This window comes from Calypte anna, chromosome Z, assembly GCF_003957555.1.
Source record: "Calypte anna isolate BGI_N300 chromosome Z, bCalAnn1_v1.p, whole genome shotgun sequence".
NCBI lineage: Eukaryota > Metazoa > Chordata > Aves > Apodiformes > Trochilidae > Calypte > Calypte anna.
Genome location: NC_044274.1, coordinates 18200183 through 18214273, shown reverse-complemented (window position 1 = coordinate 18214273; position 14091 = coordinate 18200183). Strand labels below are relative to the sequence as shown.

The following is a 14091-nucleotide window of genomic DNA, read 5'->3' as shown; positions in this document are numbered from 1 at the left end:
TCATCACTCATATGATCATTTAGTTTGCCGTTATAAAAGCTGTATGCCCTCCTCACCTCGTAACAGAGTGCTGGGCATCTAAATTCCGTAAATTTGATCTATATGACCCTGTATCACCTTTTTTACTTCTCTAATTTAATAGCTTCTATCATTTATTATGATTTCATTATAATTTAGAATTTCTACAGTTCACTAAATTTCTTTCATATTAAATAGAGATCTGCACAGAAAATTAGCAAAGACTGCATTATATGGTCTTCTTATTAAATACTTGTAAAAATACTCTTACCTTAGTTCAGTAAGATGGAATTAATTAATGATGAATACTAGTGAAAATTAAATTTGTAGAATTCAAAAATTTCTATAGGTATTGCATATCTTGGAAAAACAAATGCTGTGATCATCTAACCATGGGTCTTCCACAAGAAGTGTGCACTCCCACAGTCATTTGCTGTTCCAGACAAGTCACAAATGGGTTTCATATCCCCGCTACACAAATGGACGGGTCCATTGAGAAGCCATTCTCTACCCTTCACAACAATATTCGCAACAGTATCACATCTCTCAATCATCTTATCCCACTGTGGGACAAAGACATAGCAGAGCTACTTGTTTCAGGGAACATACTTCTCCTTTACCCTTCTTATATTTGAGGCTGCAGCTACATTGACACCCTTAACCATTTCTATTGAACTGGAGAAAACATATAGTAAAGAAATTGAAGGATATTAAGGCATTGAACTTTTATCACTGAATATCTCTATTCAATCATCCAAACTCAACAAATCTGAACTCCATAAACATCTGCTAAGTAGCTTGTTGTTAACCTCTATATGTTTTTGGTTTTAACTGCATAAATGGAAAAACAAATGGAAGTCTTACAGCAGAGAATGCTTATCAGAGAGCCTCTGAAAATTTCCTTAAGAATCTCTCATGAAGCCTAGTGGAATGTGAGAAGCAGCCATATTTACAAGACACAAACTTGCCTTCCATGAAGAGCAATGCACTCAACAGCATGCTATGCAACAGCAGATACAAAAACTTGTATTTACCCGGTCTGTTTCAGTAGCTGAGATTTAAGTGACTGCACAGAAGAAGGCTCCTTAACCTCTTTATGCAACACATCTGATTGACCTATTAGCACCCCCTTTTGGTCAATTGTTGGAGATATATTAAAGAAAATCAGGTATCAGCACAGGTAATCAAAGCACAACACAAAGATGAAACAAGGACTTGAAGAAAACCTCACATGGCTCCTGAAAAATTAAAGAATTCATTAAGATGTTAGTTTAAATGTTATTTTAAGTATTCCAATACTGAATGACCAGAGCATCAGTAGGTGTGTCTATACACACACAGAAGCTGTGATGAAACATTCAATACACTGAACAGATAATCATTCTTAGAAAACCAACCCTTTTTAATATCATGGCACTTACGAGGAATAAGATAAACTTCACAGTGTACAGCCACAACAAAGACAATAAATACTGAACAAAAAGAACATGGAAACAGTGCCAGCTCAGAACTTCCATAACATCCAACCTAGTCACATGCTGCAATTAAGCAGACCAAAACCAAATTACTGTACTGCTCTCCCATATAAAATGCAGACATTAATGACTGTCTGTTATACAATGTCAAATATAGTACAGATCTCAGCACTGAACCCCAACATAATGCATTTTTGTAAAGCCGAACTTGCGCAAGATTAACTGGAGAGGGACAATACTTCCTTGGTAGTAGACTAAGTATTGTAATTAAAAGTGACAGTGACTTAACAGTCAATGTTATTTTACTTTTACCAGAATACAGTTACTATTCTTATAATGTCCCAATATGCCAAACACTGCCTATGAAGACCATTTAGTTCTCTTTTATAGTATGAAATGTACTAATAACTTTTGAGTTTGGAGGATAAAGCAAGCTCTCCATTTATAGTTACACTATCAAACACCAGTGGCACATCCTAGGTTTTCCTCTGCCTACAAACAATTACGCTAAATTATAAACACAATATAACCTGTTAATGAACAGATGAAAGCAGTACTTATTTAATCTAAACTACTGATTTATTACATGGCAAAAAAGATCAAAATTGAAATAGAAATATATAAACACTGTTTCTGCTGCTAAAAAGTTCCTATGCAAAATACATTATTTTTTTCCCTCACACATGCTTTACAAGCACTAGAGAGGGATTTACTGTGCTTCTGAATTAGGCAAATCTGCATTATGAAGAGAAGAAACAGTCATATCAGCGTACATGAAAATAGCTTTAATCATTTGATTTGCAGCTTGTAACATAGTATGCATTTTAAAAACTATATGCTAAGTTCACCAGCCTTTTGAAATATTAATTATATTTTCAAGTAGTAAATATTAACTAGAAAATAATCAAAATTTAGTTACTTCAGGTTCTACTTTATCTCAAGAGAGGAAAATGCTGTCAACAGACAACCAAGGTATCAGCTGAACCACAGCACTTTGCAAACACAGCTGTAGCTCTTGCAGAACTACTGCAGGACGAGAGCACTTGAAGCAACTCCTGGCATGCCGTAAAATCCCCAGAACAAAGTCAGCTCTATTACAGCATGGCCTGAGTTGCTTACCATCAGTTTCCCTCCTTTACAACAAGGAGTAAGGAAAGTTAGCTGTTAGGGACAAGCCTGCATTGCCCCTGACTTGAAGAGCCCATTTGATCTTCCCAGTAGCCAGCTATTTGCAGCTGCTGCAAAACGTAATGACAGTATTTCTACACCTCAATATGCACACAACAAAGTATGCCAGTGGCCTCTCCCAGGATGTCGCAAACAGACTAGAAATATTTCTGGGAGGGGGGCTTAACATGTTAAGCAAAAAATCTTCTCAAACATATTTAAAGTGTTTTTGTAGTAGAAATCATAGAACTCGTTATGAAAGATCTGCTATATTACTTTTACAGCAATACATAATTTATAAGATGTCCAACTGCTGGCAGGTGACAGGAGCTCTGAACTGCTGCCACATGTACAGCCACTGATTAGCAATTTCATTACATGCTACTCTCCAAACCAGACGATGTAATCTTAGAAATTAACTTCAGATCATAATTTGAGAACGGAAGGTTCCCCATGGACCAGTAGAAATCTCTTGCATGCAAGTCAGTCGAAAGGCAAATAATACCAGAAATGCTGCACATCCCTATCAACTATATACTGAATTTTAAATTAGCTACTCAGAAAGCCTCATAAGGTTAAAAATGAAGAGGGAGAAGTTATGTAGGGAATGATGACAAAATACACAGGTGACATATTTGCTCTGTGCTTTCTAAATGTCAGGCTTCTCCCCACACATAGACATTTAGGCACTCATACAACTAGACCATAACTAAAAACTGTGCTCTCTTTATAGTAAGAACAACAAAAGACAAAGGGTTTAATTCCAAAACTCTGAGGAATGAAACTAATGTTCCACAACCCACCTCTGTCTTAGGGAAGTTTAGGCATTCTGAAAAAGAGCCTTTGAATCATGTACAATCAAACAACCGAAAAAAAAAAGAGAAAAGATTCCTCAGCATTAGAAAACCAGTCTATGGCATAGCACAGTCCTGTATTTCATCCCATTCTTCCCTCTTTATTTAGCTTGTCTATTTGACCACATTTCCAGGTTTAAGTAATACTTCTAATAATCTCTGGTAATATCAAGGTCTGTAAAACATGGCACAAAAATAAAGTCAATGTTTTTTTCATTTAATGCCTTCAAACACTTGAACTGTAAAGTATTCAACTAAGCTACAGTACAAATAAGAATCCTTTGAAGTGTTACTGGAAAACTACATTTTGATTCATAATGTTTCAAAAAAATAAAGTAATTTGGCTAGTAAGTCTCAGTTGTTGGGCAGCTATGAAAAAGGTATGTAAGAGCTATCTATTCATTTATGTTTGCAGTACTTCATAAAAAACACTTGAGAGCCAAATGCCTCACAAACGAAATATGAAAGACAGATCACTTTTCAGAACTGTATGCTTTCAGCAGCTGCTCCAGATAACAATGGTATAATCTAGCTAATACTATTGTGTATGATTTTATTTTATACTTGCTTTGCCAACTTTACTTTGTCTCCGTCACTTTACTTTTCAGTTTCTCTCCTGCTATCAAGCTTTTGTACTTGACTCTTCTTAGAACTGTTGCTGTTCTACAGCTACCAGATACCTTAGCTACTCTCCATTATACCCCACACCCTGATCATGCCACAGGTAATTTTTAAAGTTTTCTGCCTGTCCACATCATTCCTCTGTTAACATATTTCCAACCTGATTTTCCACATACACCTGAGTGGAACAACTCCCATGAAATGTCAGTAAATCTTTACCTTCTGAGTAACATGGAAAGAAGATACACCAATGCTGCCATCATACACACAAGATTATAATCTGAGTTTTTGAATCACCTCACGTTCTTAATATGAAAAGTCTGAAGACGAGCTTTGTCAGACTATGCAATTAGAACCCTAAGGGCACTAAAAGGCCTTAACGGCCATGGCCAGCCTCACTCAGAAATTCCAGGAACACCCACCCTGTGGCCTGTGTTACAGAAGGCCCATTTAAACTCAGTTTTGGGTTTTCACGCTTTGACAGGGAAACATCATTAAGGGTATCCATCCCCAGCCATGGCTCTGGCTCTTGCTCATGTGCCTGGCTAGACGCCTCACCCAAGCTGCAGTCCGACTTCGGTCCTGTTCAGTCCTGCTGCCTGGGTGGACTTCAGACATACACTGCAGTCTGCAAACTATGCAACTGTCTCCAGCACAAGTTTTTTTAAGCAACTATCAAATCAAAACTTTAACTGCTATTGGCACTAATTTAGGGGGAAAAATGAAAATCCGTCATTCTAGAGCACAATATATCAGAGCACCTCCTGTCTTGGGACAACAGGTTCTTAAATTGATGAAAATTGTGAATTTTATGTCACAAGAGTAATGTAATGAAACTGCCAAGCTACTTAAATGGAGTCTGCTTTAAAAGAAAACCAAGAGCTCTTCTTCACTCCATTTTTTTTCCCATTTACTGCTATTTATTAATGTAAACACAGCTTACAGGAATTTTTTGAGAAGTCACCTTTGAGAATAAAAATAACCTCATCAGCTACCCTACTTGTACGGTCTCTTGTACTCTTGCACATTAGCCCTCTCCTCCACTAGTATTACTCTTTCCTTTCCTAGTTTCTTTTCATATTCTTACTATGAGCATCTCTGAAAGGAAACTGCTAGACTTGCTATTGCTCATTCTTTTCTAAAGCGGAATAAACCCTTAAGGCAAAACTGGTGCCTCAAATGTGAACTTTATTCTTGAATTCCAGTTCAGACAACATTCAGATTATTTGTCTCTTTCTCTGGTAGGAACAATCAACACTGACATATGACTAAACATCTCTGCTGCAGAATTTCCCTTCAGATTACTTACACAGCACAAACAAATACTCTTTGAATACAAGATAGAACAGGCATGAAGATCTCTGCAGATTTTATTATTTAATTTAAAATAAAGTAGTTCTACTGGAAGTAGAAGTTTATTCTTGGATCTTTAAACAGTCACAAACTATATCTCTGGTTTTACAATGAAAGACAGTACTCCTGAGCATTATTGACATCAGATGTAAAATCCCTAAAAATCTACTACTAAAATATATAGAAAAGAAAAGCAGTTATTATCTGCAACAAAATTTTGGTTTGGACTTTGAAACGAATGTCATGACTAACATTTAGCAGAACATTATAAGATTCATAGCAAATTACAACATCGGAAGTATTTGCATATAGAATATAGACCCAAAAAGGGTAGGTCTCCATTAATATAAAATCTTATCTTTTAAAATCTTTTCTTAAGAAATAATTAATAGAAGCTGTTTATGAAATTTTCCATGTTAATGCTGTAAGAATAAGCAGCTGCAAGAATTGTTGGCCCACACACATTCTAGAGCTGCCTACAATCTGTCTTGTAGAATCAAAAGTTAATTTACTTTCCCAATATCAGTCACAGGGAAGATTAGGTTGGACAGACATTAGAAATTAGTGCTTCTAGAAAGTGGCTTGTTAACAAAATGGTACCTAAACAGATTTCTATACTGCTGGGAGGGAAGAACTCTGCAGCTCGACACTCAGACTCTGAAACATGCTTTAAACGAAGGTAATGTTAAATGTTTAGCTTGCCTCCTGCTAATTTAAGAGTATTTTTTAAAGAAATAATGAAGGATGTCATGTAAGAAAGTTTGGAGGTACACTTTGTGAGACAATCAAATTCTGATAAAATAATTCAAAATGCTAATAAAAATCTACCATATTGTCATGAGAATGAAAATATGCACATGGTCAAAACATATAAACAATAAGCTCTTAAGGATTATACAAAGGTACTGAAAATAGTAATATAAAAAAACCTCTTTTTTAAAACTTTTTTTTAAGCTATTTGTGAGCAGGTTCAAGCTTCCCTGCTACAAATATAAGCCTCTCAGCATTTCAGTCTCTTACTGAACAGTTAATCAATAGCAGAGAATTTGGTCCACAGTGGAATAATCAATAACTGCCTGGAAGCTGAGACATCTTTAATTTCTAGTTTTTCTCAAAATAAAAACTAATTTAATTTCAGTCATTGGGGTAAAAATAATAATAAAACAAGAACAACAAAACAACAACAAAACCAAAATGAAAACAACCAATAAACAACACCTCCCCACAAACACACACAAAAAACCCACCCGAAAAACAAACAAAACAACCCTCCAAAGGCTTACTTTCAAAGAACCACAACCACACAAATTTAAGAAGTTATTTTCCTGTACCACAAGCATTTGCAGTCACTATGAACAGTCACAACTGACACTATGAACAAGACTGTTTTAGACCCAGACGGAATTAGTCATTGTCTCTGTATGTCCAAAAATTCACCTTATGCCTAACACTGTTTTCAAGCATGCTTAAAGTTCACAAATTATGAAAAAAATAAAAATGAAAAATTGACAGAAAGAGTCAAAGGGTGGAGACTATTATAAATTTTTACCATACTAAGCAAAGAATTTGTCTATAAAATATCAAAGATGTCAGCAAAAGCAACACTGAAAATATAGCACAAGAAAATATATCAAACTGATTAACTGTAACTAGCATTTCCATACTCAGTATTAACATCCTCAATATTAATCCTCAATATTAATCAGCATGTGCTTAACAACAGACTTCCTAAAGCACTACAGGGAGGACCCTGTAACATTGGACTAATACACTTGAGAATTCCTGCTGTAGAGTTGATGCGCATTCATTCCTTCCCACAAGAAACAACAGATGCTGATTTTGCTTGCGCCTAGTTGTGACAGAAAGACCAAAGCTGTGTGTTAATGAGATATCAATTAAATCCTCAAGGTACTCTGGGTTTTGAAACTTCGGAATCTCACTTGCGCATTTTGGTAGTACTTGTTTTTGTGAAGAAGAGCTTTGATTACAGTTACTAGCAGTCAGAAATACAACCCAACTGCCTTCTGGGCTTTACAATCATACATAAATATTGCATAAAATTGAGATATATAATGGAATAACAGGTTAATTGAGTCACAATGCTCAAACTTATATTGTTGTAACCCAAAAAGTAGTGTTTCCAAGATGAGTTAAGCCTGCTGAACCAGGTATGTTAAACCACCACTACTAAAGCAAATTTTATTCTTTGTTAACATAGGTTTGAAAGTCATTGTATTGACATCTGGCTTTCAAACTCCCCTTGTCCACATGTTCTATGGCATTTCATAGTATTTCCACTAATTAATTTGTTTGTTTAATTAAAAACAAAAACAGTGCTTGAAGTTATTGAAACAATTTCTACAAATACATTTCTCTCAAACCTTGATATACCAAATATTTGGTATTGGGAAACATCAACACGAATGCCTTTTCCATATAAATGTTTGGAATTCTGAAAACAAAAGTATCTGTCATTTTCAAATTCAAAACCAAATTTTTAAACTGTTTAGTCCCTCAAGGAAAGTAGTCCAACCGCTCTAAGATACCACTGCCAACAAACTTCACGTCTAACCTCCGAGGCTTCTTTGGTTGCTGTTTTTTTTCTTTTGTTTTTGTGAGATTCTTCACAGTAAGAAGATTATTAGATACTCAGATCAGTAGACCTGGACAAAAAGTTACTTCTCTACGAATAGACACGTTTTTTTTTTATTTAAATATGCCAAACTTTAAATAAATTACCTGCAATGACTAGTTGCCACAGAGCTGTTAAGAAAATCTTTCAGCTGTTCTAGTGCAGAAGCAGGAACATAGCTTATTTACTAGTTATCTTTCAACACAAACATACCTTAAACTTCTGTCTGTTCATCTCTATTATACCTTCTCTTGCTGAAAAGGCTGTCATTCCTCCTTGCTTGAGTTTCTACTTCCAAAAGCAAAGAAAACAAATGTAATTAAAATAAATCACTCCCAGTGATGTGCCCAATTATAAATACCAATTTAAGCGTCATGAGGAACATTTTGCTGTGGTAACTCCTGCTCTACTTTTGTCCATAATCACCCTAAAAAAAAAGCCATTTCCACAACACATCTCTCCATACCCCCATTTTCAAACTTCCACTCTCCCAATCTCTTTTCCCCTTCTATTCTTCTTGTTCAACATCTTTCTACCCATCCTCTTCCTTGCCTGGGTAAATACTGAAAGTACTTGAACTTTTAGAAACATTATGGGAATCCCATAAAACCTTAAGAGCAAGAATGATCTATATCTTAGCTCAGTGAGAGATAAGTTGTGCATCAAAAGGCAGCTAAACCACATGGTACGCAGTATATTTCACTTTTTCATTTTATTAATCTGTGAAAGAATTCTTCACTTTGATAGCAATATTCTGCTGCTCTAATGTTTTATTACATCTAACATCTCCTTTTCTCTATGGGGGCCTTCCAAAACTTCTTTTTCCCATTTTAAAGGAAACAGGGAGAATTCCTGCACCCTACTTCTCACAATGTCAATGAGAAAAGCCAAAAGCAGAAAATTGTAAACACCATTCTGGCTCATGAGAGCCACTCTGACCTCATACTAAAGGCGCATATCCATTAACACCCAGTCATAAATAAGACAGTATGGTGTCCCATCCAGTCCTAGGGAATAGAAGCAAATAGTGATGGATTAGCAACTTTGAGATCCCATGTGAAATATTGCAAAAGGACTCAAGTCATCCTAAATGTCAGTAATCTCCTCTCTTCCTCAAAGTATGCAATACTGATGGGGAAAGAGAGCCTTCCTTTGCAAGTGCCAGACACCAGATCATCATCAAAGGACATACGACAATAAAAAATAACCACTGATAATGCTTTCAGTCACAGCGAATCTGCAAGATTTGGCAGCTAGACCCTCTCTTATTCACACAATCATGATTTGAAATGTGTGGATAGAGGCAAAGAATGTTTTGTAAATGAATTATACACTTAGATATATAGAACATCTACCAAACAGCCCAAACTACTGCTTTGGGCTGTCTGCAAGATCAAACACTCACAGCTGCCTGGAGTCTTGTTATTTAAACTTAGACTCATTAAGTGTACAAACTTGAAGTGTTTTTCATCTTTTCCCACCCTTGCTATGTCCATTTGTCTATCCATATCCTTCACCTTGAGTCTGCTCCAAACCTCCCTATCATTACAGTCCTATGGACAAAAAAATTCCTGGAGCATTATTTCACATTTCAGTTTACAGTTGTATTTTTGTAGGATAGGCTGATTCACTGCACCTTCTCTGACATGCATTAAAAACAAAACAGTTATAGAATAAAACTTTGTAAAAACCAAGTTAAATATATATTTTAAAGGGTTTTTTTTACCTATGAAGAAACAACATGAAACTTTGTATACCACTTACTCACCAAGGGAAAGACCTAGAAGAACTTTTTCCCTTGTCTTGAAATTTTATTCCAGGTACTGTTTGCAAATGCAGTAAGCCATTGGAATTAATTTAGATGAAGTTAAATGCTGCAGAACTATTTTTTTAAAGCAACCCAAAGCTTCTGATGTGTCTGAACCCAAACCACATCACACGTACATTACCTTACACATTATTCAAGAGTAGCAAACATGACTTACATCTGGATGAAAAAATTAGTAATACAACTGCTGCAAGATGCCATTTTTTTCCAAACTGAACAAAAATATTCCACTGGGTAGCACTAGAACTGGCTAAATAGAGCTTTTAGTAACCAAATGGAGTAAGAACTTCACACATCTTTGTCTAGATCTCTCTGGTCTACTCAGATCTACATCTGAGAAAGTCTACGATACCTTATCTTAACACGTAGCCTAGTATGGACATGTAACAAAAAAGCCAAAACTTGAAAACTTCAGAAGGAGGCACTTCCACTTCTTGTATCAGTTCAAGCCATTTGCTGATGATCTATTAGGCTTACCACCAAACAAAATAATGATGGACTCAATAATCACTGTTCCAGTGATTTAAACTAGTCATGCACAGTCATGCATGTTGGTAGCAATATGTTCTATTAACTCAGGACTGAACATTTAAATCCTTGTTGTGCCACCAGTAACCAGTCCAGAACAATCAGGCAGCTTGGGCATGCATATTTTGAAGTGCTTCAACATGTACTGATAAAGTCAGTCTCAGAGGATGTCAAAGTATTTGTAAGAACCAAATATTACTCACAGAAATGGGGGCATTTAATAGAAGTACAGATGTGGCACTCTGGGACATGGTTTAGTGTTGCACTTTGCAATGTTATGTTTACCTAACATTGACCCCATGGTCTTTTTCAACCTAAAAGATTCTATGAGTCTATAAATCGTAGAGTCTTGTGACAATTGGAAAGTGATCTTGGGAATTGTTTTCAAAATCAGAGGCAGCTTCTATAGTTTAAGTTCTGAAAACCGAAGAACTACCAGAAGTTTCACATGCAAAAATCTGCAGAAAACACTGAAAATAAAACTACTGTTTGAGAGTTTTAACTTTAATTCTACAGTGCTCGAACAATAAGCTGTGATACTTTCCTAATCTTATTTAGGCAAATAATACAAAACTGTAATTTAAAAAACCTGAACCAAACTTGACCAAACCTCGCTCTAAATCTGAGTGAACAAAACCACGGTGCTAAAGTGACAGAAAAATCATTCAAATACCCTCACAGCTGACAATTCCAGCATCTTCTTCAGTCATCTCCTAACAGTATTATCTTAATTGTAACATTTACCTTAAGACACCCATCTAGCATACTGCTGTACATCCTCCCTACAGATTGACATAGATTAGACAAAGACTTTAAACATACTCTGAATATACTGTAAAAAAGAACCCTCTTGCAGCAAACTGCATCTGCAAAAATGTTTTTCTGAAAGAAAACCAGTACTGTACAATCTGTATATCCAATTGCAAGACATGCTGCAATCCACTGACTTCTCAAGGAAATGAGCTTTTGGATTGTCAGCAATCACTGTAACTGGAAAATATGCTTAAATGTTTTTTATTGTGAGACTATTCACAACTCTGTGAGGTAAGGACATTCCTTTATCCCCTTTTTGCAACACGATATGTGAGATACTAAAGCTAGAAATGGGATTTTGTACTGCCCAGCTTTGAGACAGCTACCTGTCTATTAATAGTTATGATACTGGAGTCATCTAGATTTCTGGTAAAACACAAAGGATTGAATGGTATGCAAGAAAAGCATCCACAAATGAAACCAAATGAAACCAAAGTGCTGCTTTTAAGAAGCAACGGAAAGCACAGAAGACACTTTCTCCCATGCACCTCCATCTAACTGCTTCAATACGAGCTGCATCTTGAATTTAAAATTTAGAGCCTTGAAACCTTTTCTGAAATTATATACCTTGATTTTTCCCTTCCAAGTAGGGAGACTGCAAAGGCTGGTTAACAATATTTTTCATACAAAATAGTATCTGAGGAGAGACATGTTTCAGTGCCCACTGCACCATGAAGACTATTACTTTACAAAAATCATGCAAAGAATGACAGCCTTAACTGCTCCTTCATACTGCCGAAACTACTACTTACTACTATCCAAAACAACTCTTCATCACCAAAAGGTAGAATTATTCTCATTCTTCCAACATGCAATGATTGCAAAGATGTGTAAAACTTTAAATAAGAGAAATTCATAGTGCTCTCCCCTGCCTCTCCTCCAAGAAACCTGTAGATTCATGATCAGGCCACTCTACTAAGAAATGTGAAGTCTATGTTCCCCTCAAGCAAGTTATCTTCAACCTCCCTCTTATTAAAGTATTAAGGGACACTGATTCTTGTTTCCCTGCTGTGGCAAGGAAGGAACCAAAGGCACTATTTCAAAGATGAAATTTCTTGGAAAAAATGCAAACTTAAACAGTTTTTACCTCACATTTCCATGCTGTTCACTCCACCCTGCTACATCCTACCATGAGTTAGGAAAATAAAAACCACAACAAAATAATAAAAGTAAGAAAGTAAAGTGGTAGAACTCTAAAACAAACAAAACAACTTTTAACCTGCATCATCTGACTGATCCAATTTACCATATGACACTGGCAACAGCTGTGTCTGTGTCACAGAAGACAAGAAGAGCAGAAATGGGCAGTTAAACATGACATCAGCATAGAGGAATTTCTAAATTCATATTCACAGAATCGAAAGCATTATAATGAGACTGAGGATTAACTCCAGTACTGTAACAAATAACATTTCAAGAAGGAAGCAGAAGTAACCAATTGGACAGTCAGAGATAAAGTGGGAAAAAACAGTATGCTGACAGCCCTTCCTCTATATGTGCATGTACATATAGTTCTCTATGTGTGTTTATATGTATATAAATATACATAACTATCTCATAGATTTTTAAGAGTTACTGCAACATATATGTATCTATAGATTTAAGCATGAACTTTTCAACCTTACTGAATCTAGTACATATATATATGTACACAATCTGTACGTACATATATGTACAGATTTAAGTATGACGGAAAAGTAAAAATCACAGATAATGGCACTGAAGAATACGTTTCCTCCTGACTACAAGTGAGCTTTACAAAAATCTGTGTCCTGTGACATGCACAGAAGTAAATAGACACATCTTCAGCTAAAAGTTGGGTCACACTGGACTTTCAATACAGGCCTCCGCATTTCAGAAAAATTTGCAACGTGCCACCACAAATGATAAAGCAATTTCCACCGTCATTTAAAAGACGCAGTGAAAAAAAAGGCGTGTAACCCCTTAAAAAAAGTAACAGATCTTTGGGAGGGTACGAAGAGGAAGAGCTACAGAGGGTACAGAGGAAGGCAAAGGTGTGCAGATCTTTGGGAAGGCCGTGCTAACGACGGAGGGAGCCATCGCCCTCTCCGGATGCCTGGCAGCGGGGCTCCTCTGCGGTCTCCATCAGCTCCCGACCTCTGGGCGCCTCAAGGACACCCAGCCGGTCGGTTACTGCGAGGGAAACAGCGAGGCCACCTGCGGAGAGAGGCGCAGAGCCCGCAGCAGAAGACGGCGGGCAGGTGCCCGCTGGCAGCCCGGACACCCCTGGCTCGCGGCGGGGCCAAGCCCGACGTCCCCGTCCCGGCGCCCCAGCTGGCCGCGGCGAAGCCCTAGGCCTAGGTCAGCCTTCCTCGGAGCGCGGCCGCTCTCGCGGGGCGCCGCAGGGCCCCTGCCCGCGGAGGTGCGGCCGGGCAGGGCGGCTGATCGCCCGCAAGTGCCCATTACCTGGCCGGCGACAGGCGGGACGCGGCAACCCCGCTCCTCGCGACAAGGTGCCTCAGAGCCGCTGACATTGAGAGAGCCGCCGCCATGACGCTCACCGCAGCCGCTGAGAGACGGCGGCGTCGCAGGGTCAAACCTCCTCCGCCCAGCCAGGAAACGCGAAGGCGAGGGCGGAGAGAGGGAGCGGGAGGGAACGTCAGGGGCAGGAGAGGCGGGCTGGGAGGGCCGGGGCGCCACGGGGAGCGGGAAAGGGAGAAGGGAAAGGGTGAGGGACGATGAGGAAGGTTGGGCCCTTTGCCCAGAGTGTAGGGCGGGCCGCTCCGTTCCCCCCAGCTACGTGTTTGCCCCCGAAATGTTTTCTGGCAGTTTGGGGCGTGA

At 37.9% G+C, this 14091-nt stretch overlaps 1 protein-coding gene across 1 annotated transcript in view; it reads right to left on the bottom strand.

Moving 5' to 3' along the window:
• The window catches only part of NDUFS4 (NADH:ubiquinone oxidoreductase subunit S4), a 46756-nt gene extending 32877 nt beyond the window's left edge, over positions 1–13879 (bottom strand). The window contains exon 1 of the mRNA XM_030467741.1: positions 13717–13879. Coding sequence (XP_030323601.1) covers positions 13717–13802 — 86 coding nt within the window. The 5' untranslated portion in view covers positions 13803–13879. The remainder of the gene's footprint in view (positions 1–13716) is intronic.
• Positions 13880–14091: the final 212 nt, after the last annotated feature.